This window comes from Pteropus medius, unplaced genomic scaffold (assembly GCF_902729225.1).
Source record: "Pteropus medius unplaced genomic scaffold, Ma_sr-lr_union100, whole genome shotgun sequence".
NCBI classification, from domain to species: Eukaryota; Metazoa; Chordata; class Mammalia; order Chiroptera; family Pteropodidae; genus Pteropus; species Pteropus medius.
In genome coordinates, this window is record NW_024349802.1 from 28,394,687 (window position 1) to 28,421,324 (window position 26,638).

The 26,638-nt window shown below is 35.8% G+C and overlaps 1 protein-coding gene across 6 annotated transcripts in view; it reads left to right on the top strand.

Moving 5' to 3' along the window:
• ZNF385D (zinc finger protein 385D) overlaps positions 1-26,638 on the top strand; it is a 268,358-nt gene that overhangs the window by 98,150 nt on the left and 143,570 nt on the right. The window contains exon 1 of one of the 6 annotated variants that reach the window (XM_039836770.1): positions 13,015-13,092. The exons of the other annotated variants lie outside the window; for them this stretch is intronic. Within the exon in view, the coding sequence (XP_039692704.1) occupies positions 13,030-13,092 (63 nt within the window). The 5' untranslated portion in view covers positions 13,015-13,029. Of the gene's footprint in view, positions 1-13,014; positions 13,093-26,638 lie in introns of those variants that run through there. 6 annotated transcript variants of the gene reach the window in all.

Consider the following 26,638-nt stretch of genomic DNA (forward strand, 5'->3'; position numbering starts at 1 on the left):
AAAAGAGATGATCCTGTACTTGTAGTCCTTAGTTTTATGGAAAACAAACAAACCTTCCCTAAACTGTCCTAATTTTTAAATTATATTTTACTGCAAAACACTGAAAAACTCGTCGTTGATAGGCACCAAATCCCTAATTGACTTTTGCTTTTTCTCTCTAAGCCCTTCGATACCCAAATTCTTTAAATGGGCCTGTCGAGACCACATCCATGTGTACTGAAGCATGTAAATAGCCCACCAGCCTTGGCCCCTGGTGCTGAAATCTATTTGCATCACTGCCCATTTAGAATTCTAACATACTTGCCTGCCTCTCTTTGTTCCCCGTTCTAACTTCAAATATGTGCCTTAGATTTTCTTGTATTGGAACCCACCTTGGACTCATTTTTTAGGTTCCACCTGGACACTTCCCGTCACATTCATGCACCTCAACCAGAGGAGAGAGGTACTTCTAGAACCTACCTAATCTTCTCCTCAGGAGAGGGGATACCTGCAGTGGCCAAGGTCACCACAAGGTGGTGGTAGTGATAAATATCCTCAGTGCTTTATCCTCTCATAGCCACTGGGAATCTGATTCAAGTCAGATAGGAATATTCCATGAGGATAGAAAGGTAATGCCACAGATCAGAGCCAAATTTGACCTCAAGAGACATCCAGTTCAATAAAGAAGCCATTTTATTTTTGCCTGTCTGTGCGATGCATATAACTGAATAGACTTTTTGTGAAAATTGAGACAACATGTCTGGTATAGTTCCTGGCACAGAAGTGGCTTTTGAACCATGTTAATTCCTTTTCTACTTCCTCACCTTGTCACATTTTTACCCAAAGGACCTATGCGAAGGGCATTTGCGTGGGTTTGTATCTCTGAAGTACCTTGCTTGGAGTAGTGAGTATAAACTCCAGGAGCCTCACAGCATTATACATAGAGCAGGAGCTCTGAGCTGGGTGAATCTGGGGTTCCGTCCTCGATATGTGACCTTGGGCAGTATGTTTAACCTCCCTCAACTCGTGTCCTCATCCATAGAATGAGAATTGTATTATTTGTCACATAGCATAGCAAGTAAATTGGAGATAAAATGTGGAAAGTACCTGGCCAATAGGATGATTTAAATAAAAAAAAAGGGGAACTTTAAGAAACATGAAAGGAGAGAGGGCTTGAAAGCCCACCTCAAATTGCTTTGACTACGTTAGCAGTGCTGTTCGTTAGAACTTTCTATGATGGCAAAAGTGTCATTTATTTTCCAGTGTGGTAGACACTTACTATACGTGACTACTGAACACAGGAAATGTGGCTAGTGAGACAGAGGAACTGAATTTTTAGTTTTAATTAATTTAAATTTAAAAAGTCACATTTAACCAACGTCCATGGTATTGGACAGCACAGACATAGAAGCTATATGACTTCCTTGTGTCTCAGTCACTCACTCATCAAAATGGACAAAAATGCATTCTTAATACTTTGCTATTTGCCCAGGGCTAAATTTGAGGCCTAGACCAAGACTCTTTTTCCTAATGTAGTTAAGTCACATGGTTCTCTTGAATTGTTCAAATTTAGTGAATATGTCTGAAGGAAGAGAAAAATGTCATTAAGTATTCTTGTTTACGAGAACTAGATTCAGAAAAAAAAATTCAGTGGTTGCTTTTGTCCCTGAATCCCTGAAAGCTTTACCCCAGGGCTGGTTTAGAAACTTTCTGTTTGGGCATGGCCTATGGTATTTTCATGTGGTCTTTCCTAGTTGTTCCTCGTTTGGATCATTTCATATCCTGACTGTCAACAGAAACAGCAAAAACACAGAAAATACCTGCATCTGCAAGAATATGAACCTTGGGAAGAGAGAGTCCCATGAATTTGGAATCATGAAGAAATATTTTCTCTGCTTCTTATTTATAAAGCTAATTAGATTGTAGCTTTACTACTTTATCTAACTATTGGAATCTACCATCAAAATATTTTAGTTTTTTGAAAAATCAATTCTGTTCTATCTTGTTACTTAATAATGATATTTTAATCCTTAAAACCAGATCAAAGAAAGTATTTGAGAGATAGGCAAGAAGTAGATTATGAAAATATCTATGAGTGAATAGATGTATTTTTATGAATCTTAATCCTTCCTTTCTAAGCCTCCCTCATGTTTGGGGAGTGGGAATAGGGTATGTTTGGCAGGTCACTCTAAGGAGAAGGAAATGTTTACCTCTACTCTTTAATAGGTTCAAATTTGGCTTCAACACAGAAGTAGCAAAAGAGTCTAGAGATTGCATTATGACTGTGGTCGAGAGAACTTCCTCATGTCCAGGATTCAGGTTGCAGTTGGCTCATGGTTTTCCTGGAATACTCAGTGTTAAACCTTCACGATGCTTGAGTTGCATTTTCTGAGGCTGGTGGGCGAGAGCTGGGCAGTGATGGTTTCCTTCCCGTGTCCTATGGAGGGACTCAAGGTTCTTCTGTGAAGTTGTTGAACCAGCATTTTCCCAGCTGCCTGGATTTCTACCCATTCAATTCTTTCCAGTAGCCTTTAATGGGCCTCAGAGTATGATTATTTCTCAGATTTCTGTTATTTTAAAATAAACTAAATCTTTTTCCAATTTAGGTAATGTATCTTTTCCATCTTTACACGTATCTGTGTGACTGGAAATAGCATTGTTATTTTTATTTCAGTACTTTTTGAAAAGAAAAAAAAATAATTACTTTCTTTAATGCCAATTTTTGACATTGAATTAATTTTGCAGGTCACCCAGAAAACAGATACATGACAGGGTAATCCTCCATGCAGGGGAAAGCTGGGCTTCCTTTTAAGGTTTGTGGCCAACCTGGGAAGTTCCAAACGCGAACCAAACTGTAATTTCCCAAACTGTGTTGTGATGGCAATAAAAAGCACTTTTATGAATGGAGGCATCTCTTAAAATAGTGCTGTCGGTTTTCATTAAGTAAATAATGTTGATTGGTTGCACGTGAAGTGAAAATAAGAAGCTGAACTGAATACTGTTAGTATTTTCTTTACTGTATCTTGTTCCATATTGACTAGACACACGGTTTAATCTACTTATGTCTGTGAAAAAAGAACAACCACCATAAGCACCGTAGGGCCATTCCTCCCTTTTCACAATAGAATTTGATGATTTTAATGTGTTTCAGCTTTTCATTTCAAACTCACTGACATGCATAATTCTGTACTAATTTTTGTCAGTTTTTTTGCTTTACTTTTGCAAGAAAGAGAATCTGCAGCTCAGATAGTGATGACCAACTGAACAGGGGAAAGTGGTTTAAAATCAGTATCATCAGGCCATGTGTTATAAAATGAAATAAAACAGAATTGCTGCGGAACTTGCAACCATACCGTATACTGTAGCAATATTTAAGGATCATGTGCAAAGTCATTTTCTTTTGAGATTTGTTATTAATGTGTAATAAAAGTGTTTTTAAAGCAAAACATCATTTTATGATCTATAATAAAATAATAGGAACTTGTATTTATTAAACACAGTTTTGGTTCTAGGTAAAATACATAAATGCTTATCCTACATTATTTCTTTGGATCCTTACAACAACTCAATGACGTGGGTGCTGTGTTGTCTTAATATACAGATGAGGAAACTAAGAGGCTCGTTCATGCAAATTACATAGCTAACAAACACAATAACTCTCATAAGATTGACGGCAGAATAAACTCTGAGCCCCTCTTCTCAAACACAAGTTATGCCTCTTCTAACAATAAAAAAAAATGATAGTTCTTCTAGATGGGGACATTATTTTATCATCCCTTCATTTCTGTGACAGGTCAAGGAAGAAAGGCTAATAAACATTTTGTTTTTCATTTGGGGGCAAGATTTTTAAATTGTTATTTTCCTTTACCATTACATTTTGCTTGGAGCGTCCACATAAATCATTTTGAAAGAACAGATGAATTAGTTTAAAGATGTGAGTCTTAGTTAAAATGAGACTAGAATACATAAGTATTGTAGCCATCATCAAGTAAAGTGACGACTAGGCAAACTACAACATTTATTTTACATTAAAAAACAAAATAATAATCATGTCCAAAGAATTAAAATTAAGACCTCTTGAGTTATATAGATAGGCTGAATTCAACAAAGAGAATTAATTTGACTGTATAGCTTTATAGATTTTATATACATATTGATATAGGTATTGATAAATATGTGTATATATTTTTTGGAGGATGCCCCGCAGAATTGCCTCTAGCATGTCCAGAGCCTGGACAAATGTTGTTTGACCTGGTTCCTGTCTATAAAACAAGTTAAATATAAAATATATAACCAAACTATGGGCCCATATGAGGCATAGTGATTTATTGAAGAAAAAATAGAATATTTGTCTACTTCTATTTAGTAGACAAGAGCTACTTATATATCTATTTGTTGTCCCATCTGTGCACATGAAAATTTTTTCTAGCGTGCAGACACCTTCTTTTCCATTGTGTATTGCCCAATGCATCATTCCTAGTTGATTTCATATCTCCCTCTATAAGAAGGAGAGAACAGCATTGTTATTACAATGCCAGGACTCTTCAGAGCAAGTTTGTATTAAAACAGACCTTGTTTCTGCTTTTCCTTAACACCAGTAATTTAAGGGCTGTTACATTGTTACTGCTGAGCCGCCTCGTCCATCTGCTTGAGGTGAAGACCCATGGTGACCTACTCAAAGGTTGTTACTGTGCTTCTCCCTTAACGATGACAGGAGATGCAAGCCTTCCCAAATTATATAAGAAAGTGTGAAGGATAATTCTCACTTGTTGACATCAAATTTACTGTTTGGATTTTCTAGCATAAATGTATCTTCCACTGTATTCTGAACAATTCAGGCTAAAATGTGCTCTCTTTTTAATGAAAAAGAGAGCACTCTTGCCAGCCACACAAGGCCATCAGTCCAAAGGGTGGTGGCCTGCGGGAAGAACGAGAGGAGCAGTTCCATTCTGGCAAAACGTGTCCAACTCATCAAGCACAGCCTAAGATGACAGGGACAGCATGAGGTGGGAGACGAGAGGACATTGACCAGCAGGGTTTGTTGGCATGAGGAGGAATAGTCTCGAAAGCCATCTAGGAGGACATTGGAGCCAGTGGTGGGGGTGGGTAGCTGTCCTGGCTATCAGCTGTGGAGGTGCATGGGACCAAGGTTGCAGCCCACCCCATTAGTGCTGTGGACCTAGACTTTCAGAGTAAGAGAGGCAAGTACCACTTAGGACCTACACGTGTGACTCAGACAGGGTGGATGGTGGGTATCCCAGAGCTCCAAACATACCTTGTGCTCACTGGGAGTGGACACCCTAAATCAGGTGTCAGCAACCATGGGTGGCCTGATCTTGCATGTAGAAGCAGCATTCAAGGCAGCAGGAGGGTCCCAGCCCGCCCTCTTGGAACCACCCTGGCCCCAAGTGTCATGACAACCTCAAAGGTGCAAATCACAGAGCTCTGTGGGGACCTGGATGCAAGTGCCCGCTCCTCTTGGTCCAGGTACCCACTTAGGACTTGGAAAATTTTGAGGAAAGCTTCCCAAAGTGCAAGGCCAAGGCGGGCTGGCTCCCTTCCCAGATCTAATGCCTCTTCCCTAGCCCTCGGGGTTCTAATCCACTGGACCTATACTAAAGATACAACTGTCTCTTGATAGCTGTATAGATGGACTGAATTCAACACAGAATTACTTTCCATTTTTGAACACCTACCTGTTCATAATCTCACTTGAAGTCTTTAACATCTTAACATCTCCTTAGAAGGAGAGAAGATCATCTGCTTTATCCCTTTTTGATAGATGAAAAAAAACCTAACTTTCAGGCTTTTTCTCCTAGTAAGTGAAAGAGGTACGATTTCAACCTTGATCTTTTCACTCAAAATTCAGGACCCAATTTATTCTATCACTTGACTTCTCAAAACATTTGCCTTTTTTTCTGTTTGTGAGGTTCAGTATGAATCTAACTGAAAAAAGCAAGTTTCCTGCACTTCTGGAAAGTTTACAAGCAAATGATCTCTTCAAACTAAGTGTTAACTGTTTGGTGTCAAGGCAAATTGGGGATATTGAAAATTCAAGGGCAAATGATCTTGACCTCATTTTCTTTCTAAAGCATTATTTTTGAATGCCTTCCTCCATTGTCACTTTTTTTCTCATTAAAATAGAGCCATCTTTTATCTATAGGGTCTAAGAGAGTTTTTATTGCATCTGAGTCTCAATTTGTGAGTAATAAAAAATGAGTGGAAACTCTTTCATGTCTCCTATAAAAGGAACTGCATCCTTTATTACTAAATTTAGTCTTCTGGACTGTAGAGTGACAAAGCACATATTTCTGGCCAAAACAAAACAAAAATACAAAAGAATTAAAATCCAAAAGTAATATATTTCACCTTGTGTTCTAAGAATCAAATGAACATACATACACACAGAATGCTAAAGGGTGGGAAGGAAGAGACACTTCAAATTAGTACAAGAACAGAAAACAATTAAAAATCAGTAATCAAACTGGGAGCTTTTTTTGTGATGAGAGCAGCAAATATGCTTGAGTGTTTCCGAAGATAAAGTGCTACATTCATTTGTCCTCTATAGATAATTTGACTCTCCCGTTTCACAGTTCGCATGCCTCTGTTCCTGCATTATTAGCTGACATCGACATTTCCCACTGAAAGGTCATCCTTAGTGGTGATCATTTGCTGTTGCGTAAAACAAACAACTTTATACACCCATACATACACACACACAGGCACACACAGATTTTTTAAAAAACTGATGACATGACAAATTGGCAGTTTCTTGCTCACTGCATTGTGAACACCTTGCATTGTCATCCCTAACAGCTGCTGCTTTGGCCATTCTAATTACTTAAGCTTTACCATAGTTGCTACTAAGATATGTTTTATTTTTTCCCCACCACAAACTATTCTTTACAGAAGAATGTTAATTAGTAACTGATAGATATAAAGATTGCCAGCGACAGCCCATTAATTCCATTTACTTTAATAGGACTTAGAACTTAGCTTGCAGTACAGCTGTATTCAGACTGGATTATAAATGTAATTTTTTGCATCATTAACTTCCCTGATTAATCTTAGAGAGCAAATGCATAATTATCAAGGGAAAAAACCACACAGTATTTGCAGCAAGGAGTCCAGCTTTCCAAATTACACTTTTGCAGCCTTCTGATTAACATCATAGTAAATAGTGCAGGTTTTTATAAGGAAACAATTGCTCTCCATTGCTTGATGGTTAACCCATACTATATACTTACTGCTTCAGAAAATAATTAATGTGTGAGTGTGTGCATGTGTGTGAGTGTGCGCACACGTGCATGGGTGTATATGTGGACAGCACACAGCTTTGCTTACCTACTGTGCTTGATTTGTAATGAGTTCACTTACAAGGATTTGCAGAGCAATAACACACTGCTGATTTGCATATGTAGCCCTCCATTGTTGGACTTAGGGTCCCTTGCCTCCTGAGCCCTTTGTGAAAAACTGCCTCCTACTACTGTGACACTTCAGGAGTGAGGTGTACTGGCAAGCATTAGATCACAGCCACCCACGTTCCTGTTGGGCCTATAACTCCAGATTCAGCATATTGGGCAAAACCAAAACACAGACTCAAATAGGCAGAGGGCAATCTGATGAAAAAGAAAAGCAGTGGGCTGAGATTAAAATACCTTTGCTTGCCATTCTGTGCTGATACTGAAAGGACAGGCCTAGGTGCTAAAAGGAAAATTCCCTAGCATAGCGATAGCCTGAATCCCAGTCCCTTATTCAATGACTGCTTTGAATGAGACTAATTATTGGCTTGTTAGTATAAAATGGCAATTCATTAGCACAAAGCTTCCTGCTAAGCCAGCTAGAAAAAGTCTCACCCCAATTGTATGTCTATTCACAGAAAAGAGCCACTAAGAAGGCATAGAGGAGGTGGGGGAAGACTACCTGTGAAGATTTTTAAAAATTTGCAAAAAAGAGGACTCTTTTGTAATGAGTTTCGATGATTCGTTTGAATAGCAAACAGCCCAATTTTAGCCATTGTTCCTGTGTTTTGAACACAAGAGGTGGGAGACCTAGTGCCTAAATCTTCTGGTCTCAATTTAAAATATAGAGTATTCAGAGATCTCTGACTATGTTTGATTTAGAATAAACTTCCCCGTGCTGTATTTCTGATGTACTATTCATTGCTTTCCAAAGTAACTTACACTGAAATATGTGCAGATGTTTTGCTAACAGGCTCTCCAGTACTTACAATGCTAATTCCTGTGGGCTTTTACAAGTGAAAACTACTTTTGCATTACATTTGTCGATATCATGCATTGAAGAGAGACGAGCGGTTGGTACTCAGAACAGGGTGCTATCTCTATATACGTGAAGTAGTGACCTCCCCTCTTTTTTTCTTAGGTACAACATGGGCAAATTACTAAGGGTTACAATTACTAGAGTTCTTTTCCTCTCTTTATCTGATGGAGTTCCCAGAATTACCTTATCGATTAGATCTAGAAGGTAGCAGGGTCTTACCCATCATCCCCTCAGCAGGTCTAGGCTAAGAACACTAACGCTGCTTCAGGTTTGCAACCCTTACCACCATTCTCCAGACAGAGACTTGTTCTCTTAAAGGAATTTTTAATGGAATAGAACCTGCCTTTTACAATATCATTAGTGACAAGCAGGAGAATAATGTGATCATCAGATTTGTGTTTTACCCATGTTGCTTTGACTAGATAATGGGATATGGATTTAGAAAGGAAAAATTATATGCATTTCTCGTTGGATCTAAATATGTATGTACTCATACATATATACTCAAACATCAAGGTTGAGGCCAGGAGACAGTATGTTTAAATTTCAAATCTTCTTGACTAAATTGCTTTATACTAGGTAGACATCCATTCTTTAACTGATAGGCTTTTCTCCTTATTTAAGATTACCAACCCTTGCTAGTGTTTTTCAATTTATACTTAAAGGGCCTAACATACATTAATTTCTATGATATGAGTTTATATTTACAAGAATATATTTCTTGCTCATTTACTCCGTAATCACTGAATATAAACATATTTCAGATACTACTCTTTGATTTACCCAATTCATTCCGAATAGGGACTATATTAATTTGGTAGGGCTGCTGCAATGGAGTTCTTAAAACAACAACAGAAATTTATTTTCTCACTGTTCTGGAGGCTAGCAATCCAAAATCAGGTAATAGGCATGGTTGGCTCCTTCTGAGGGCTCTAGAAAAGAATCTTTCCTTGCCTCTTCCTAGCTTCTGCTGGCTCTCCCAAATCCTTGGCATTGCTTGGTTTCTATCGCTTCCATCTCTGCCTCCATCTTCACATGTCCTTCTCTGTGTGTCCAAGTGTGAAATATCCCTTTGCTTCTATCTTATAAGTATATGCATATGAACTGTTTTTTAATTAGTTTATGGTCAAAATGATTAAAGGATAGAGAAGCATTTGTGATTTGTAGGACTAACTATACTTTTTTTTGTAGAGGTCATTCTAGAAATGAAAGTATGTTTTGCTGTGACTAGTTATTTAGCATTTAGGACCCACCTGGATAATCCAGGGAAATCTTATCTCAAGATCCATAACTTAATTACATTACAAAGACCTCTTTCCCAAATAAGGTAACATTTACTCTCTTGCTATATAAGAAATATTCACAGGTCCAGAGATTAGGATATATTCATATCTTTTGGGAGACCACCATTCAACCCTCTATATAGGAGGAAAGAACTCATTGTACCAAGAACCTAGGTTTCTATTGGCAATGATTGATGCATCATTTGTTAATTCAGAATCAAAATCCCACAAATGGAAAACTGGAGGGGACATTAAGGTGCAGAAACTTTTTGGCAACCTTCATGGCTGCACACAACTTCTTGAGTTCAAGAGAGAGAGAAGGGATCAGTTTCCTGGTTCCTGGTCCAGGTTCTTTTCCTTCTTTCATGTTACTTGTCTCAAAAATCTACCAAGGACATTAGGTCTAACTAAGTGCTATGTAAAAGAGGTTGATATAAATCAGATCACATCAGTGCTAGAAAAGACCTCAGCAGTATAGTGGGGTGGCTAATAGCATTTACTCCTGGGTTGAATCTGTCTCACCTTTACTTGCTGTTTTGACCTTAGGTAAGATTCTTAACTTCATCATGCCTTGGGTTTCTACATCTATAGAGCAAAAGTTATAAAAGTACCTCTTCTTTGGGGTTGTTCCGAGGATGTAATAAATTAATACATGTAAAGTACAGAGAAGTATCTGGACTGCAAGAAGCACTCTATAGCATTAGCTATCATTAGCAAGTATCTTGTTCAAATACCCCCCTTTATAGATATGCACAAGAGATCCAAAGAATTGTGACTTTTTTTTCAACATCACACAGCTATTAAATAACAGAGCTAGACTCAAACCCATCTCTCTAGAACCTAGGACCTATAATACATCCCTAGTTCTTGCCAGAAAAATTTCATGAAGAACTTAACTGATTGTTCTGAGCACATGGGAGTCAAGACACCTTGCTCTCAATTGTATTAAATAGAAATGAAAAGTTGGTATCCTTAGTGGCTAGAGAAGCCAGAATTTCAATTACTCAACACATTAAAGCTTATAAACATAGAAATTATTATTGATGGCACAGGTTTCGAGGACATGGAGGCAACTGCTGAAATTCAGGCTCTTGCAAAGAAGGAAAATACCAGGTTTGTATTTTTAAAATATGTGATAGGGGCAAAATGATGTGCTGTAGTGATTTAGTCAGATGTGGTAACTTCTGACATTTTTGAGGCCTTTTAAAAAATAATCAGCAAAGAGAAAGTAATAATTTGGGTATTTGCTGCAATAAATAACTCTGTTGCAGATTCTTAAGTGATGACAGTGTACGCATTTTTTTAAATAAAAAATCAAAGTTCCAGTGTCAAAGTGACCTATATTGCTAATAGTTATCTTTTTATCAAAAGCATACAAATTTCATGAAAAGTATTTTGTCCTGTGCATTTAGATAACAAATAGTGTAGTTAATGAGTGATCCTCTCTCTCTCTCCTTCTCTCTCTCTCTGTCTCTCTCTCTCTCACACACACACACGCACACACACACAGCATTACACACACACACACACACACACACACACACACACACACACACACACACTTCAGAGTCTTCACTATTGTTTGGCATATATTTTGACAGCACTTACAAGTAATAAAAATAAGCAGGAGGAATATGCTTCAATGGCAAACTAGTTTGTTTTAAAGGACAGAGAAACATTTCTGATTTGCAAGACTAAATGTGCCCTGTTCGTAGAGGGCATTTTAGGAATGAAAGTGTGTTTTGGTATAACTAGTTATAGAAGGTCCACAGGCCTCCTTCAAAAACTCTTCTGCAAGGAAATTGATTTTCTGATGGAAGGTACTGAAGGGTATCTTTAGCATCAGTGAAGAAGCAAGTAATTTAGCACTATCAGTGAGTCAGATGTCTGTATATTCTCAACAGAAAACAAGAATTAAGCCATTCCTTACCCTGTTTCTATTACCCAGATTCCTTTGTAAGGAAATAGCATGAATTGTGGACACCTTGAATTCTCAAATCACCTGATATTGTGTGTTCTCACACCTTCATTTGACTTTTATTTTTATCACATCATGCACATTATGTGATTACAATTAGATTTCCTTCTCTTTTTAAAATCTTTTATTATATTCATTTATCTTTTAATATTAAAGGGGAGAGAAGTCTAAAAGGTGATTTAATTTTGTAAATTCTAATAGAGTTTAGCTCATTTTAGTAGAACAAATTTGATGCCTGATTACAATTTTTCTTTTCCTGTTTTCCATGCATTAATTCTATTCCTCATTTTTTCTATTCATTAATTCTGATTAGCCTTTCAGAAAGTCATCTGTTTATATCCAAGGTAAATACAACTGCTCAGACTCCTGAAACTGTACTTAGATTAGCTTGTTATGCTTTTTCCCCTCTTTCACTGAATAATGAGGTCTTTTCAAAATGATCAGTAATTTTTTTTCCAATCTCCCGATACATACACAGTTTCCCCACTCTCTATATAGTTATTCTCTCAAGAGATAAGATAGAGGAGGCTTTATAAAATGATTTGGCCACATGAATGCTTTTTAAATGGAAAACGAAAGATAAAGCAAAAGGACTACTGCAACAACAACACAATTTGAGTTTTTTGGAATTGAAAAAAATTGGTCAAGGAGAGAGCTAGAGAGCAAGATCAAAAATATTAAGGGAGGAGAGCAAGAAATAGAAGTTAAATGAAATCATATGAGATTTCTTGCTGTGTGAGACTTTGTACTATATTTTAATAAGGATCATATAGATTTTAATACAGTGCTATGTCAGAGATGCCTACCTATCCACCAAAAATGTGTGCTACCTCTTATTGTATGAGCTTTTGTTGGGAGGTGGCTACCCAGGGGTACTAGGTTTCCCAGCTTTCTTTGTGAGTACTGCCATATGTCTGAGTTCTAGCTAAAGGAATGGGACTTTCAACCCCAGTATTCTCACTCTGTACCAGTCTGATAATACAAGTCTGCCTATTTACTGCTTCAAGGGTACAAAGGATCATTTAATGAATAAAGAAACAGAAGCTTATGTAATTATAATGATGAAAGGAATTCTCCTAAGAGTCTTATTGACCCAACTTCATGTGACGTTGGATTCTCTTCTAAATTATCAGTAACACACAGAGTAATGTAACAAAAATGTCGGTTTGGAGTTTAGATCTAATATCAACCAATTCTAGAAAGCCTAGCACTGAAGTTATGTGTATGTAATAGAGGAGAAGTGAGGTTTGAAATGTATGGAGCCAGAACTAGTCTATGAAAAATAACTCTAAGTCTTAGAGTTCAAATATAAAAGAGATTTAATATGTGTCCCAAATTTGACAACAATCCTAAATATTTACTTTAGATTGTCAATGGAAAGTTTTTTTGAAGCTGCAGGAAAAACTGTTCTAAAACCGTCATTATAAAAGTTCAGTCAATCATATGAGAAAGAGTGATTTTGTTTTTTTAGACTCTTCACTGAAAACTTTCATATGAAATTATTGTCATATGAAGAAGCAATTGAAGAGTATTCACCCAAAAGATGTAAAGGGGAAAAAAAGTGTTATTAAGGTGGGTTGTTAAAAAAATTATTTTTCCGAATTTATGTTTGTGGTGTCTGTCAGGTTTCTTTTTTAATATTTGGAGTTCGTTGTCCATTTCCTCATTATAAATTAATATTCTTTGTCCAATCGAATATTTTATTTGTAAATATATGTTCTTTTTCTTAAAAATACTCACCAGAATTGTATAAATTTCAACTTCAGGATGCACAAAACCTGAATCTTCCCAGCAATAAGCCTTTGCTTGAACTCTTCTAGTGACAGAGCCTCTCACCTCAACCATAGGGCTTTCCTTTCAGTGTGGAGCAGTCCTAATCATGACAACATTAGTGTGTTCTTACTGTTCTTTCCTTGTTTGTTTTAATTCAATTTATGCTGATGTCAGTTTCAACTAAGTCCTGGCTCTTCCAAGGGACCTGGACAGAAAGTTCCATTTCTTCTCCATTTGTTCACAGATGCATGCTGATATTATAGGAAAGTAGGTTTGCGAAACGTAGTATGTTTTCTAAATTGCTTTTATTAAAACCTATCATGTTTTCAATGAAACATGAAACATTTAAGGGAAAATATGTCTGTAAATATAATGCCCGTATCTTTTTTGTAGCTCATAAAATTGTATCATCATTTTTCTGAAACTAGTCTGCTTATAGATATGTAATGATTAGAAGCTGGAGTTATTTAGTTCTTCCTTATATGTATTTTACATTTACTATTAAATCTGAGAAGCGTCAAAGTTGTTATCTCATATACAGACTGTGTTAGCTACTCTGGTGAAAGGAGATGCTTCATGAGGATGTTTGTTTTTTGACCATTATTCAAAATTAAATGGGTCTAAGATTGTATTTGTTTACCCATGACTGTGATAATTCCTTATATTTATAATGCTTTATTCTTACAAACATATTAATTAATTTGATTCCAGTAGCTTCTTTGTAAAAAAGGTAGAGCAGAGGAAATAGGTGCCATTTTTACAGAAGAAAACCTCAGGCTTGGACTACAGAATCTAAATCAGTTGACTTGGACACATGGTTAGTGAGCAGTACCACCAGATATACGAATGGATGTCTCTTGAGTCCCAACTGAATGGTTTCTCTTTTAAAACTGCTGTGATATTTTAATCCAACTTCTCATTGCTTTTATATATCTGTGACTGATATATTATGAGCTTAATTACTCCTGATGACTTGACAACTGAATAAATGAATGAATTTCAACATGATATAATATATATCAAATATATGTGTGTGTATATTTAAATGTATATTTACCCTATTTGTGCAACCTAAAGAAGTCTTGGGTTTGAATTCTCCATCGAAAAAATTATATAACTTCCCTGATTCATAGTTTCTTAATGTGAAAATAAAGTTAATAATGACTATTTTACAGAGCTTCCTAAAAGTTAAATGAAATAACAACTATGAAGTCCCTAGAACAATGGTAACTTTTAGTAGATGCTCACTAGATGCAAATTTCCTTCACTTTCTTATTCATTGCTACCAAAAACATCTCTCCAAGTCTGTTCTTTATGGAAGTATTGCCAGGAAAATAATATGGTTTTGTGTGTGTGTGTGCGTGTGCACGCACGCAACCCATCTGTCGTTCTAGTCAGGGTTCTAAAGTCTCATGTCTTGGTGATGGTGAAGCATCAGCCATATTTAGATACCTTTATCTTCATCTCCCTCTGCCTAATAAGACTGAACTTGCCATTTTTACGGAAAGCAATGGGTGATATTGGCCTTTTTTGACTACGTGGATGCATAGAATTATAGCAAGTTGTAGGAAATACAGTCCCTAATTATTTGGGGAAAATAAATTTGGAGCAATGTAGTTTATAATAACTATATTCTAGTTCCTAGGGATATTAAGTAATATTTTTAACAACATTCTTAGACTTTCAATGTACATTTATATACATTATGTCACTTGGCCATCACATAAATCCAGAAATGTTTTTATCATTATTTTTGCTTTATAGAAGAAAAATTAAGTCAGTATCAGGGAGGCTAAGACTTTTGTCCCAGCCCACACAGCTAGTAAATATTAAATCTGAGATTGTTATTGAACTTGCCATTTGTAGTACGATTTTCTTTTTTCCAATAAAGAGCAGCATAATACAAACAGACTGCCTGGATTAGAAGCATAGCTCTGCATCTTAACTTCTCTGTTAAGGATGCATCAGCATCTTCATCTATAAAATGGGAAATAATATATACCTCTATGGCAGACAGACGCTAAGGTGGCTCCCATCAGCCCCACCTTCACAATCCTTGTATAATTCTTCCTCTTAACACATAGTCAGGGCCTATGACATACTTCTAACCAATAGAATATTTACAAAGGTGATGGGACAAATATGATTATATGAACATGATTATATTACATATGATTGAAGCACCAGTCTTACAAGGAGATTCTCTCTCTTACTGGCTTTGATGAGGCAGGTTGTCATTTGTATTGCTTATAGAGGGATTCCCCTGACAAGGAACTTGGGCCAGCCTCAGGCGAATAGTAAAAAATGAGGCTTAGTTCAACAGCTCACAAGGAGCTTAATGCAGCCAACAACCAAGTGAATGAAGAAGCAGATTCTTCCCTCTCTAAGACTCAGCTGACACTGCATCCCAGGCTCACACCTTGATTGCAGTCTTGCAGAGAACCCAACTAAGCTGTATCTGGACTCCTGATCTACAGAAACTGTGTTAATAAGTGCATGTTGTTTTTAGCCACAGAATTTGTAGTTAGATTGTCATAGATACTTAATTCACCCTAATGGCACTATCGTGAGATTAAATTCAGTAATAGATGTAAAGTGCTTATATCTATGGTGGGCACATTATAATAACTCAATAAAAGTTCATATCATTATTATGCTTTATTTCTTAATCCAGTAATATAATGAAAGTTTTAGAGTCATATCCTGATATATTTGCATTCTTATGTAGTTCGTTCCATGATGCCTGTCCTTTATTGTAATACAATCTCCTAGAAGCTTACTATGAGGCCATTATAAAGATATATCCTATGTTTATATATATTTATATATGTCTAGATTTTTTGTAGATATGACTACTGTATAAATTGCCCTTATAATTCCAGGGTCTTTTCAATGAAGCAAGTCTCAACAATGTTTAAAGAAAGTAATCGTGGTATAGTAGATTAGTTTAAGAAAAAAATGAGAAATTTTATTAGCATGCATTACTGGGAATGGTAAGAGTAAAGCTAAGGACAGATGGAAAGGGGGATTCAAATGCCAGCAGGCATCTCTTTTCATCTTCCTCTGCACCTCATCTCTGTTTCTCTCTGCATGTTGGTTTCATTTGTCTTTTTGTAGCTTTGGAAATGGCTCCAAGCAAATCTAGCTTATACATTAACAATTTCAGGACCAGTGTCAAGAACACATCCTCTCATCATTTCATCTTGAAAAGAATCCCAGAGGCATATATTATTGGCTCCCTTTAGGTTCCATATGACACCTCAGACCAGTGAGTATGTCCACCATGGGGCAAAGTACTCTAAGATGCTCAGAACAGTTCGTGAGTGGTGCTATTCCAGAAGAGTGGGAAGACATGTTAACTAGACCAAGCAGTGGTGTCTAGAATTTATTTAGCAACATTTTTCTCAAGTGCCTTGAATTTAAATGTTTACTACTGGAAAACCTGATTTGGATAGCATTCTCCATAAATGAGCCATTTGGCTTGCTAATAGATGATTATGAAGCATAAATTGACTTTACACTTCTGAGCACTTTTTTCTTCCTTATTTTAATTAGTAATTCTAGAATGAAGGGCCCAGAGATTGAAATCTGGAAACAATTAATGGTAATTCTATCTATAGCTGACCCTAATTATTTTGCTCAATTGGCTAGAACTGTCTGTTAATGAGCCTGATGTGGTGGGTAAATCCCTATATAGACCAGTAGGTTTTACTCATTTTGGGATATGAACTCTACTCTTACTCTCATCTTCTTCTGAAAATACTTGCTTTTGGATGTAGGACAGAACAAGCAAAATTATTTAGCACAATTCTATTTAGCACAGCTGGGAAAACAACTCCAGGGCAACTCGTCGCAAAAGTGGTTGGCAGTCATTTACATTTATGAATGATGGCACAATTATTTTCATATTAGGTACCTGATTATATCCCAAGGTTGTCTGACTTATCATTGACAAGACGTGTAAAAAGAATTTTCCTCCCTGTCTCAGTGAAGTCTCATCATCCCAACCCATTCTTGTGAGAATGAATGAAACTTATTAGAAATTTAAACAAAGATATAGAACTAAAAATGTTAATTCTAATGACTATGGCAGACATTGATCTTATTTCACAGCAGAATTTGAAACTACTTTCATTTCTAGATAGTATTTTGACACGTCTATGTGAACCCCAAAACAAAGCTTTATCTAGAAAGTAAGACAGGAAAAGTAACCGTGAGGATGATCAGAGTAAAAAAATAACAACAAAAACAACTGACAATTTTTGAGCATTTCCTTAGTTTGGTTACTGTGCCAACTGCTTTCCATATATTACTTTATTTTCATAATGACATTTTTTATGTAAATTATTTTCCATATTCTACAAGAGATAGCAGAATCATAGTAGAGAAAAATAACTTGTTTTATGTTATACTGATGTAAAGGTTTGAGTGTAGGCAATCTGAATCCAGAGCCCACGCTTTTAAACACTATTGATAATTTGATATATTTAGTTATCTGATGTTTCATTAATGCTTATGGTTTAATAACAAGCAATAATGAGAATTCATATTCTTAATCACACTATTTGAAGACACCTATAATTTTCAGAAAAAAAGTATGTTTTTTCATTATGAGCTACTTGGTTGCAAGTAACACAAAACTATTTAAACTTGTTTATATAAATTAAAAGAAGAAATGAGTTACTAAAAGAATAAAGGAACATCTCATGGAACTCAAAAGCAGGACCCAAGAATCAGGCCTCTTAATAGGACAAGACCAGAAAGCCATCATGGAGTCGTATTATTTTCTCCCTCTCCCAAGAACTAAGTTGTCTCTCATCTGTGTTTCTCTTTGAAGCTATGCATTTGTGCTCTTGTCTCTATACCTAGTTCTCTCTGGTCCAACATGACAACAGTAATAAACGCCACTTCAAGTTATGGGAGTAATCCATTAAGTCATTAATGCAGAAGTTTCCCCTACTAAATAATAAATTTCATCACTATTTATTGTGGATTAAACTAATTAAATTTATATTAACTTTAAAAGACTATATTTGTGTGTATATGTCTATATACTATGTTTATATGTTTGTATATATTTCTCTGTGTGTGTTTGTGTTGTGTGTGTGTGTAGTTAAGATGCCATCAATGATTGTGTATACCATTACTTTTAAGAATAATTTTGGAGAGAACAAAACACAGCTAGAGTGTTAATTGATTAATGAAAATAAATTTTCTGCTCTGTAAATGCATCAGAATTGAAGGATTGTTTTAATTAAAGACTGTATTCCTTAACTTTGCCTAATGATATATGATTTGCTCTAAGTATGCAAAAGAGGGAGAGACAAGAGTATACCCCTCCACTCCTCAAACAAGAAGCAAATATAAGAACTTCATCCACTGCAGCAGAATTGATCAGAAGAAAATAGTTTTGACCCTTAAGTCACATCTCTTTTTGAAAGCTAGCAACTTTCTGTCTGCAACATGAAGGTTAAATCCTAATTATCTCCACAGAGAGAGGTGGTAGGACTGTTCTCACAATGGGGTGGAAAGGTCTGACAGTGGAATTTATTTAATAGAAGCCACAGTCACTGTCTTGCAGATGCTTCCTATAATCAGAACCTTTTGTTTTTCAGTTCAGGTTCCTCTGTAAGAGAGACCACATAATAGAGCACAAATCGTCTGTTCTAGGAATCAGGAGACCTGGCCCTTCTCTTTGCTCTTACGAGCTTTGCAGCCTGGGAGCCAATTTACTTCTCCAGTCCTCATGTGTTTCTTCATGTATTTTAAATGCACTCTCAATTCACTTATGGATCTTTATTACTGATGTTCCATTTTGTACATAAAATATATGGTATCTCATTATACTCTGTGGATCAGTCAGGTTACGGATAGGAAAAAAATCTATTCAAAGGTTTAATAGAAAAGAATCGATAAAAGGACAGTGTTCAGAGGTGAGGGCAATGCTAAAGGAGCCAACAAGTTGTGTGGAGGTACTCAGAGGTGGCATCATGGCCACGCCCTGGGCCTGAAGGAACATGGGGAGAAAATAATGCTGCTGGAGCTCAGGAGAGCTGGGCTGCTGTGCAGGAGGAGCTGCAGGGCATAAGCTATGGTCTTAAAGAGAAGTTACTGTTAGGGTGATGTAGACACTTAGAGGGCGGTGTGGATGTTTGGAGGGTGGTGTGGATGTTTGGAGGGCAGCATGGGCGTTTGGAGGGTGAAGTGGACATTTACAGGGTGCTGGGGCAGAGGTACTCTGACATCTCTCACCTCCATCCCTTAGTTCTCCTGTTGTGCTTCTGCCAGCCAAACACAGACAGAAGTCAGGTGGAAGGGATTCAGGTGATGGAGTCCATAGAGTGAGCCCCCTCAAAGAATAGAGTCAAGAGAACATCAGGGACTGGATAGAGGTGGCAAAAAAGAATAACCAGTCCAGTCTGCACATTCTAAGATGTGCATGATGTGGTTTTCCTGTGTGTAGTATACATGAATCGTTTTTTCATGCTTCATCAAATGTTGGATAATGTTGAGTAGAGCAGGCTATTATTATGAAATGTTTATGTTCAAATATTTTAATGAAATTATTAAAGGTCAGGGTAAGATTCTTTCAATTTCTTCATCTTTAACTTTGTGATTAATGATAATACCTAACTCACCAGATGCTAGTAATAATTAAATAAGACAAAAATAACAATAAATCTTTACATTAACTATGTGGGTGTTTGGTATTATTATAGCCATCTTACAGATGAAGAAACTGAGGTCTAGAGAGATTATAAATGCCATAGGAATAAGTCAGACAAAAATGTTGAGTGGCCAGGAAAAGCTTTATTAACTAGATCGTCTATTACTGCCATTCAACTATCCCCTCTGTTTGGCCCGTCACCTGTGATCAACATATAATTCCCTACCCTGGTCACAAACGTGAGCCACTGAACATAGAAAATTCTATGATAGACATGCTGTGAGTCACCTTTGCCTTACTATTCTTGCCTCAGTTTAGCCCAACGAGACCCCAATTCTCTGTGTTCTCCATTCTGTTCCCAGGCCGCTGTATCTGACTTGGAATATTTACTAAACATCTATATTGGATCCAATACAAACCTCTCCTCTATCTGAACCCTCAGTGGGACTCAGATATCCTTTTCTTTTTTTTTCTTCTTGTCTCCTTGTCTGTTCCTGGAAATTAGATGTCCCCAGCTCCCACACCACCCCCATCCAATGATTTCACTTCTCAATTCTACTTATAGCCTCCAGACTCTGATGTAAAGGGAATGCCTTTTGTTTCCTCTATTGAGAAGAGTTAGGACTAAATTTAATTTCCATTAATGTTCCGTCTTCTGCACTTGAGAAACTTTTAGTGGGTTTGCCTGTATTTTCATGCTTCTTATTCATGTCAGAAGTATGGTCAATGCTGGTCTCTTCACCTGTGCTTTTGATTTTATCCGTTGCTAACATGAGAATTATGACATGCCATTAATTACCACCCTCTAGCATCCTTTCTGTCCTCCCATCCTGACTCCCTTTTGTCCACAAATATTTCATTATCTTCCTTATCCAAACAAATGGCTAAATAAACAAACGAACAACCTTTCTTTACCTTTTTAAAAATTTTCTCAAGCTGTTTTCATTTCTCTACTTGTCGTCTTTTTGTAGATTTTTAAAGAGAGTTTCCTACAAGTGACCCCATTTCCTTACCACTTGCTCACTCCTCAGGCTCCTACAACCTAGTTTCTTTCCACCTTGCTCTACTAATTACTTTATCTAAGTTTATCTGTTAATCACCAGAATCACTTAATTGTCAAGCCTTACCTTTTTTCATCCCCTTGGGTTTTACATTGCAAGCTACCTATTCTTTTTTTTGACCTTGGATTCTAGGACACAGAATACTCCTCCTTTTCTCTCACTCCATTCTGCCTTTTTTGCCGAGTATTCCTCTTCCATTTCTATAACTAGATATCCCTCTTAGAATAGCACTGTCAGGCTAATCTTCCTGAGTAATCGAAATGCCTAAACTTTGATTATGTCACTTCTCAGCTTAAAACGAAGACAAAAATCATGCAGACAAAACACTTTTAGCAGTTTGTAAACTGAATGTAACTTCCTGTTTATGGCAGCCAATGCCATTTCTCTTTCAACTCCAGAGCACTTTCTAAGCATCTCCATTTCCGCCTCTATGCACATAGTAGACCTTCTCTGATATAAACTAAACCTCATTTTTATAACCTTTCCCAGTGATGTTATTTCCTCTTCTGTGTCAGTCAGGCTAGGCTTGGCTAGAGTAACGAGCAGCTCCGAATTTCATTGGTTTTACATTGTGAACATATATTTTTCACCGTTGGAAATTTATGTGACACAACAGGGCAGCTGTTCCTTTTTAAAGTTACTCAGCAAACTTGTTCCACCAACTCAGCACAAGTCCTTCTCTATGACTGAATAAAATTATACAAGGGCTTTTACTGCCTCGCGCTGGAGATGGGGTGTGCCATTTCTACTCACATTTCATTGGCTAGAACAAATTATATGGCCGTACCTAACGGGTATGCGCTGGGAAATACAGCCTAGTCTATACACAGAATCCTTCCACCGTCTGTGTTTATTAAACACTAACTGCCCTTCTAGGCCAATATAACATAACATTTATCTCATTTAATCTTTTTCCACTATTCATGTCACTTTCCCATTAATTAGGTAAATATCCACAGAATTTTAAAAACTTAATTTTAATAGATAAGTAGTTGTAAATATGATAGCTGTATATGGTTAAAAATTCAAATTTTGAAGGACTAAAAAAAGTAAAGAGCCATTGCCACCCCATAGCCCCAGTCCTACTTCCTAGAGATAATCGATCACTATTTATACCCTTTTGCCTATCCCTTGATAATTCTAATGCATACGTGTATAGATATTTTTAACCAAATCGAATCACATTAGACATATTATTCTCTACTTTGCTGTTTCACTTCTTATGTTTGAGGTTTTTTTTCTACATTAGCTTACAGAGAACTAGCTCATTCTTTTTTACACATAAAATATTATCAATATAGATATAGCATAATTTATGTTACCAGCATCCTATAAATGGACACTTATTTTACCATTTTGGCCTTCTAAAAATTCTGCTACACTCATCATTAATGTGAAAAGAATTAAACACATCGGAGAACATCTTCATAAGTGGTTACTAGAAGCAAAATTGCTAATGGGATACTTAGCTTTTAACTTGGAGACACATTGCCAAATCTTCTCCCCGCAAAATAAAGGAAAACAAAACTGTGGCACTGATTTACAGCCCTACAAATATTGTATAAAGGAGTTTTTTCTTGCCCTCTTAACAACTCTAGGTATTATTAACCTTTTAATCACCTAATTAAGTCATATGCTTCTTTAAGAGAGGCCATTTATTATCTATCTTTTTTTCTCCTCTCTTGCTTGGTACATAGAAAGTGTTCAGTGTTGTAAGTTCTTTTTATTCTTTATAATTGAACATGATGGCATTTAAGCTGGACCCTGAATGATAATAGGTTTGGAGTAGCTAAAGATAAAGGCAGTGAATTCCTAGTATCATCACAGGCATCAAAGACAGGAGTAGGAGGGAGTAGGCTGGCTTTGTCAAACAGCAAACAGATCTTTTTGTCTGGAGGTGTAAAAGTAGCATATGATAGTAGTAGAGGAGAAGGTTGTAATTACATTTTTGTGACTTGTTTTTAATGTTTTTATTTAAGTTTATGAAATATATGTTTATTGAAAATTAAAACATTATAGAAATACATAAAGCCAATTATGAAAGTTCTCTCATAATTCCACTCCACTGATAAAAATGTGGTGTTTCTTCTCCATTATAAGTTAGAGTATTAACAAGTTAACTTCACAAAAAAAATACTTTTTTTAAAATTTATTTTTCAATTATAATTGACGTATTAGCTTAGCCAATTTGGCTCCTGAATGTGGGCTAATGAGTTTTCAGATTTTAAATATATAACTAATTAGCATTAAATTTGTTTAATGCTTAAAAAAAAGCAATAAGCAGAGAAGCAAAAGACCTAAGTTCTGCTCCTGGTTTTTCTACTAACTGAAGCTGGACTGATATTTGCATCTCTAGTATGGTATTTCCTCATCTCTAAAATTAAGACTTCCATTTATTTATTCATTTTTTCCATCAATCTGCATACCTGCCAAGGTGTGGTAGACAGTTTATTAGTAGTTACGGATACAACAATGGGTGATATAGCCTGCTTCCTAATTCTCTCTGAACATAAAGGATTATGGAGAATAGGCACCATATGAAGAGATCATGAAAATATTGTGAGATTGCTCCAAACAGAGACATAAAAGGATGCTTGGGTACCATTAGTTGGAGCACCTCACTCCTGCAGTATGAACTGATCTGCTCTTCCAGGAGAAAGGGACAGCTATAGTCATCTCAAGGGTCAAATGTGACTTCCAGATCACTGATGAAATGCAGTTACCAGGCTTGGCATCTTTGGATACTTTTGAGGAAAGTTAGTTCAAACCTGTCCAAAAGGTTTATAAAATAATGGTAACATTTTACAAATAACTATCATTAAACTTTGCTTTCCTTAATGATTTCACATTTAGTAACCTTATAAAAGTGAAGCACTTGTTCTAATCCAGTCTTGTAAGTACGAGACATTGCTTTTTATGAGATTTTCATTTGCAAAAAAGAAAAGGCCAGATGCTTTTCTTAACTCCCCAGTGCTTCATCCCCAGGGGTTTTCTCTGTTTTGGGAATGTAGCCTCCAATCTTCTGTTACTTTTTACTCTTGAGGTTTCCTGGTAACACTTTGTGCTAATCAATTGGAAGTATTCATGCTAATGAAATTGTGCAAATGGCCTCATTAGCTGGAGTTTTTATCTTTCTTGAGGTTTTCAATGTTTTACTTCATTCATGCAAATGAGTCAGCAGGAAGAATTCAGATCTATCTTAGCCTATGGTTTATCTTCTGCTTTCTAAAGTGAAAAATCTTTTGGGTTCACAGTAAGGAACCCATCTCAAATATGCACTTTGTAATAATTTGTCATCTATGCTGTGGAATATATGGACTCAATTTGTTTTATAAAATTGTTTGTTGGTTTTCAAATAATAATTATTATTTTAATTTTCATCAATGTGATTCATGGTATAAGTTATATATATAAATATATATATAGAGAGAGAGAGAGAGTAACAAAATGCTCCTAAAAATGACATCAATAAAAATAATAAATATTCTCTGGGCTTTACTACAACTTTCAATGCAAATTTTTCTCAGGATTTTCCTTTTTTGTTGAACCCCCGTTAGTCAGATCTGCCCTCTCTAGGATTAACTTTAATTATCTTATTTTTTTCATCTATTGTTCATACTTTTGGCTTAGCTTTTATTTTTAATTAGGAGGATATTTTTCTTATTTATCTTTATAATTTTCTACTACTTTTTATATGTATACTTTCATATTTATAATTTCTCAGATATTTTTGCATTTGAGTATTCTTTTTTAACAGCATCTTCTAATTTAATGTGTGACTATATTCTGTTATTTATCATGAAAAATTAATTAATATTTTTGTTCTCTGCATCGCTCCTGTTTTCTCTATATTTCTTGTGTATGTGTGTGTGTGTGTGTGCGCGTGCGCGTGCACACGCATATGTGTGTGTTTTGTTTTTGTATTTGTTTAGGTCTCTGTCTTTCATTTTGGAAGATTTTCTCAAATATCTCATGATCCTCAGCTTTAAATTTATTTTCAAGAGTAAATCATGAGAAGGGTAGCTTGATGCCATATATGAATGGTGTTAGGATAAACAATGTAGAGTGATAAGATTGAAAACTATTTTTCATTAGAGAACTCTAACATTAGGAATTGTAGGGCTTTTTCTGGGGCTTTTGGATGTTATTGAGAGGCATCATTTAATCTTCTGTCTGGTAACTGTAACACAGATTGCTTATTTCTTCAGTGCTACCCAATCGAACTGTCTGTCCTTTGATGATGGGCATGTTTCTTACCTGTGCTGTCTAGTGCAGTAACCACTAGCCACATGTAGATATTGAGCACTCAGGAGATAGCTAATGCAATAGAGGAACTAGGTTTTGATTTGATTTAATTTCAATAGTCACATCTGGTTAGTGGCTGCCATACTGCACAGTACCATTCTAGATATTGGGAGGAAGAAAGGGATGCGAGGAATTATTCTACTGACCTTTACTAAACCCCCACTTAATCAACTACTCCACTTCAAATGACTACTGTGTTTGATATCTTCTGTTCTTGAACATTTCCAAAGAATATATCTGTAGCTTCCCATGGTGATGAATCATGAGTAAGCATGAAATAGGAAATGGAGGTGGGACCTGCGGCTCTAACCACTCCTTATAGGGCATCCCAAAGATACTTGATGTCATAAACTCCCGATGCTCACTATGACTCTGAGGGATACCTCAGACTGATTTTTTTTTTGTTCTCACTCTCTCTCAAAATCTTTAGACCTCATCTTTTCTTCATTTTATTCCATATTTGCAGTATAAGGACATGTCTCTTGCTATCATCCCACATAGAGATTTTGATTTTGGTTCTTGTGTTCACTGATTTTCTTTTTCAGGTGATAAATCAAAGGAGAAATGGGGCATAAACCTATTTATCTCTTACTTTATGATAGAGTTGCTTCAACTTCCATTTGAATTTCTTTTGATTTTTTATAAAATAATACTTTGTTATTTGACTTTCTTCAGATATTCAATTTAGAAATTGTGCTGACCACTTTAGAAATACAAATTTCTTAAGAATTTAATCTCTTATTCTTAAAAACTTGATCATTTAGAAACATGTTGCATAGAAATTTATAGCGTTAGTCCAGACCTGTCCAAAACAATCATCCATATCCTGTTAGAAAATTTTATTTGATTATCAAGTTTTAATTTTTCTTTAAAAAAGGAAATAAAGTAAATGGTTGATACATCTTCATAGTATATTTAATGAGTAAATATAATTTAGTTTATTATGAAATTGATATTTTTAAAATTAACATTAAAAGTAAAAATAAGGCATGTTAGATGCCATAACTTGCTCTTTTAAAATTGCTATCTTATTGATATAATTGATTTTATATCAATTTATTTTATATAATTGATAATAATCAATATATTTGATTTATATATTACCTTGAAGAAACAATACCAGGTTAAAAGGCCTTATTTGGAAAAACTATTTTAATGGAAAAAGGATTGTACATATATCAAAATAGAAATGCTCTACTGTTAGAAATTAGAAAATTCTCAGACTACTATTTTCTTTCAACAAAAGTACTTTTTAGTCAGCCTTACATTCCTGTTCTGCATACCCTGTGACTTTATATAAATAATCTCTCTA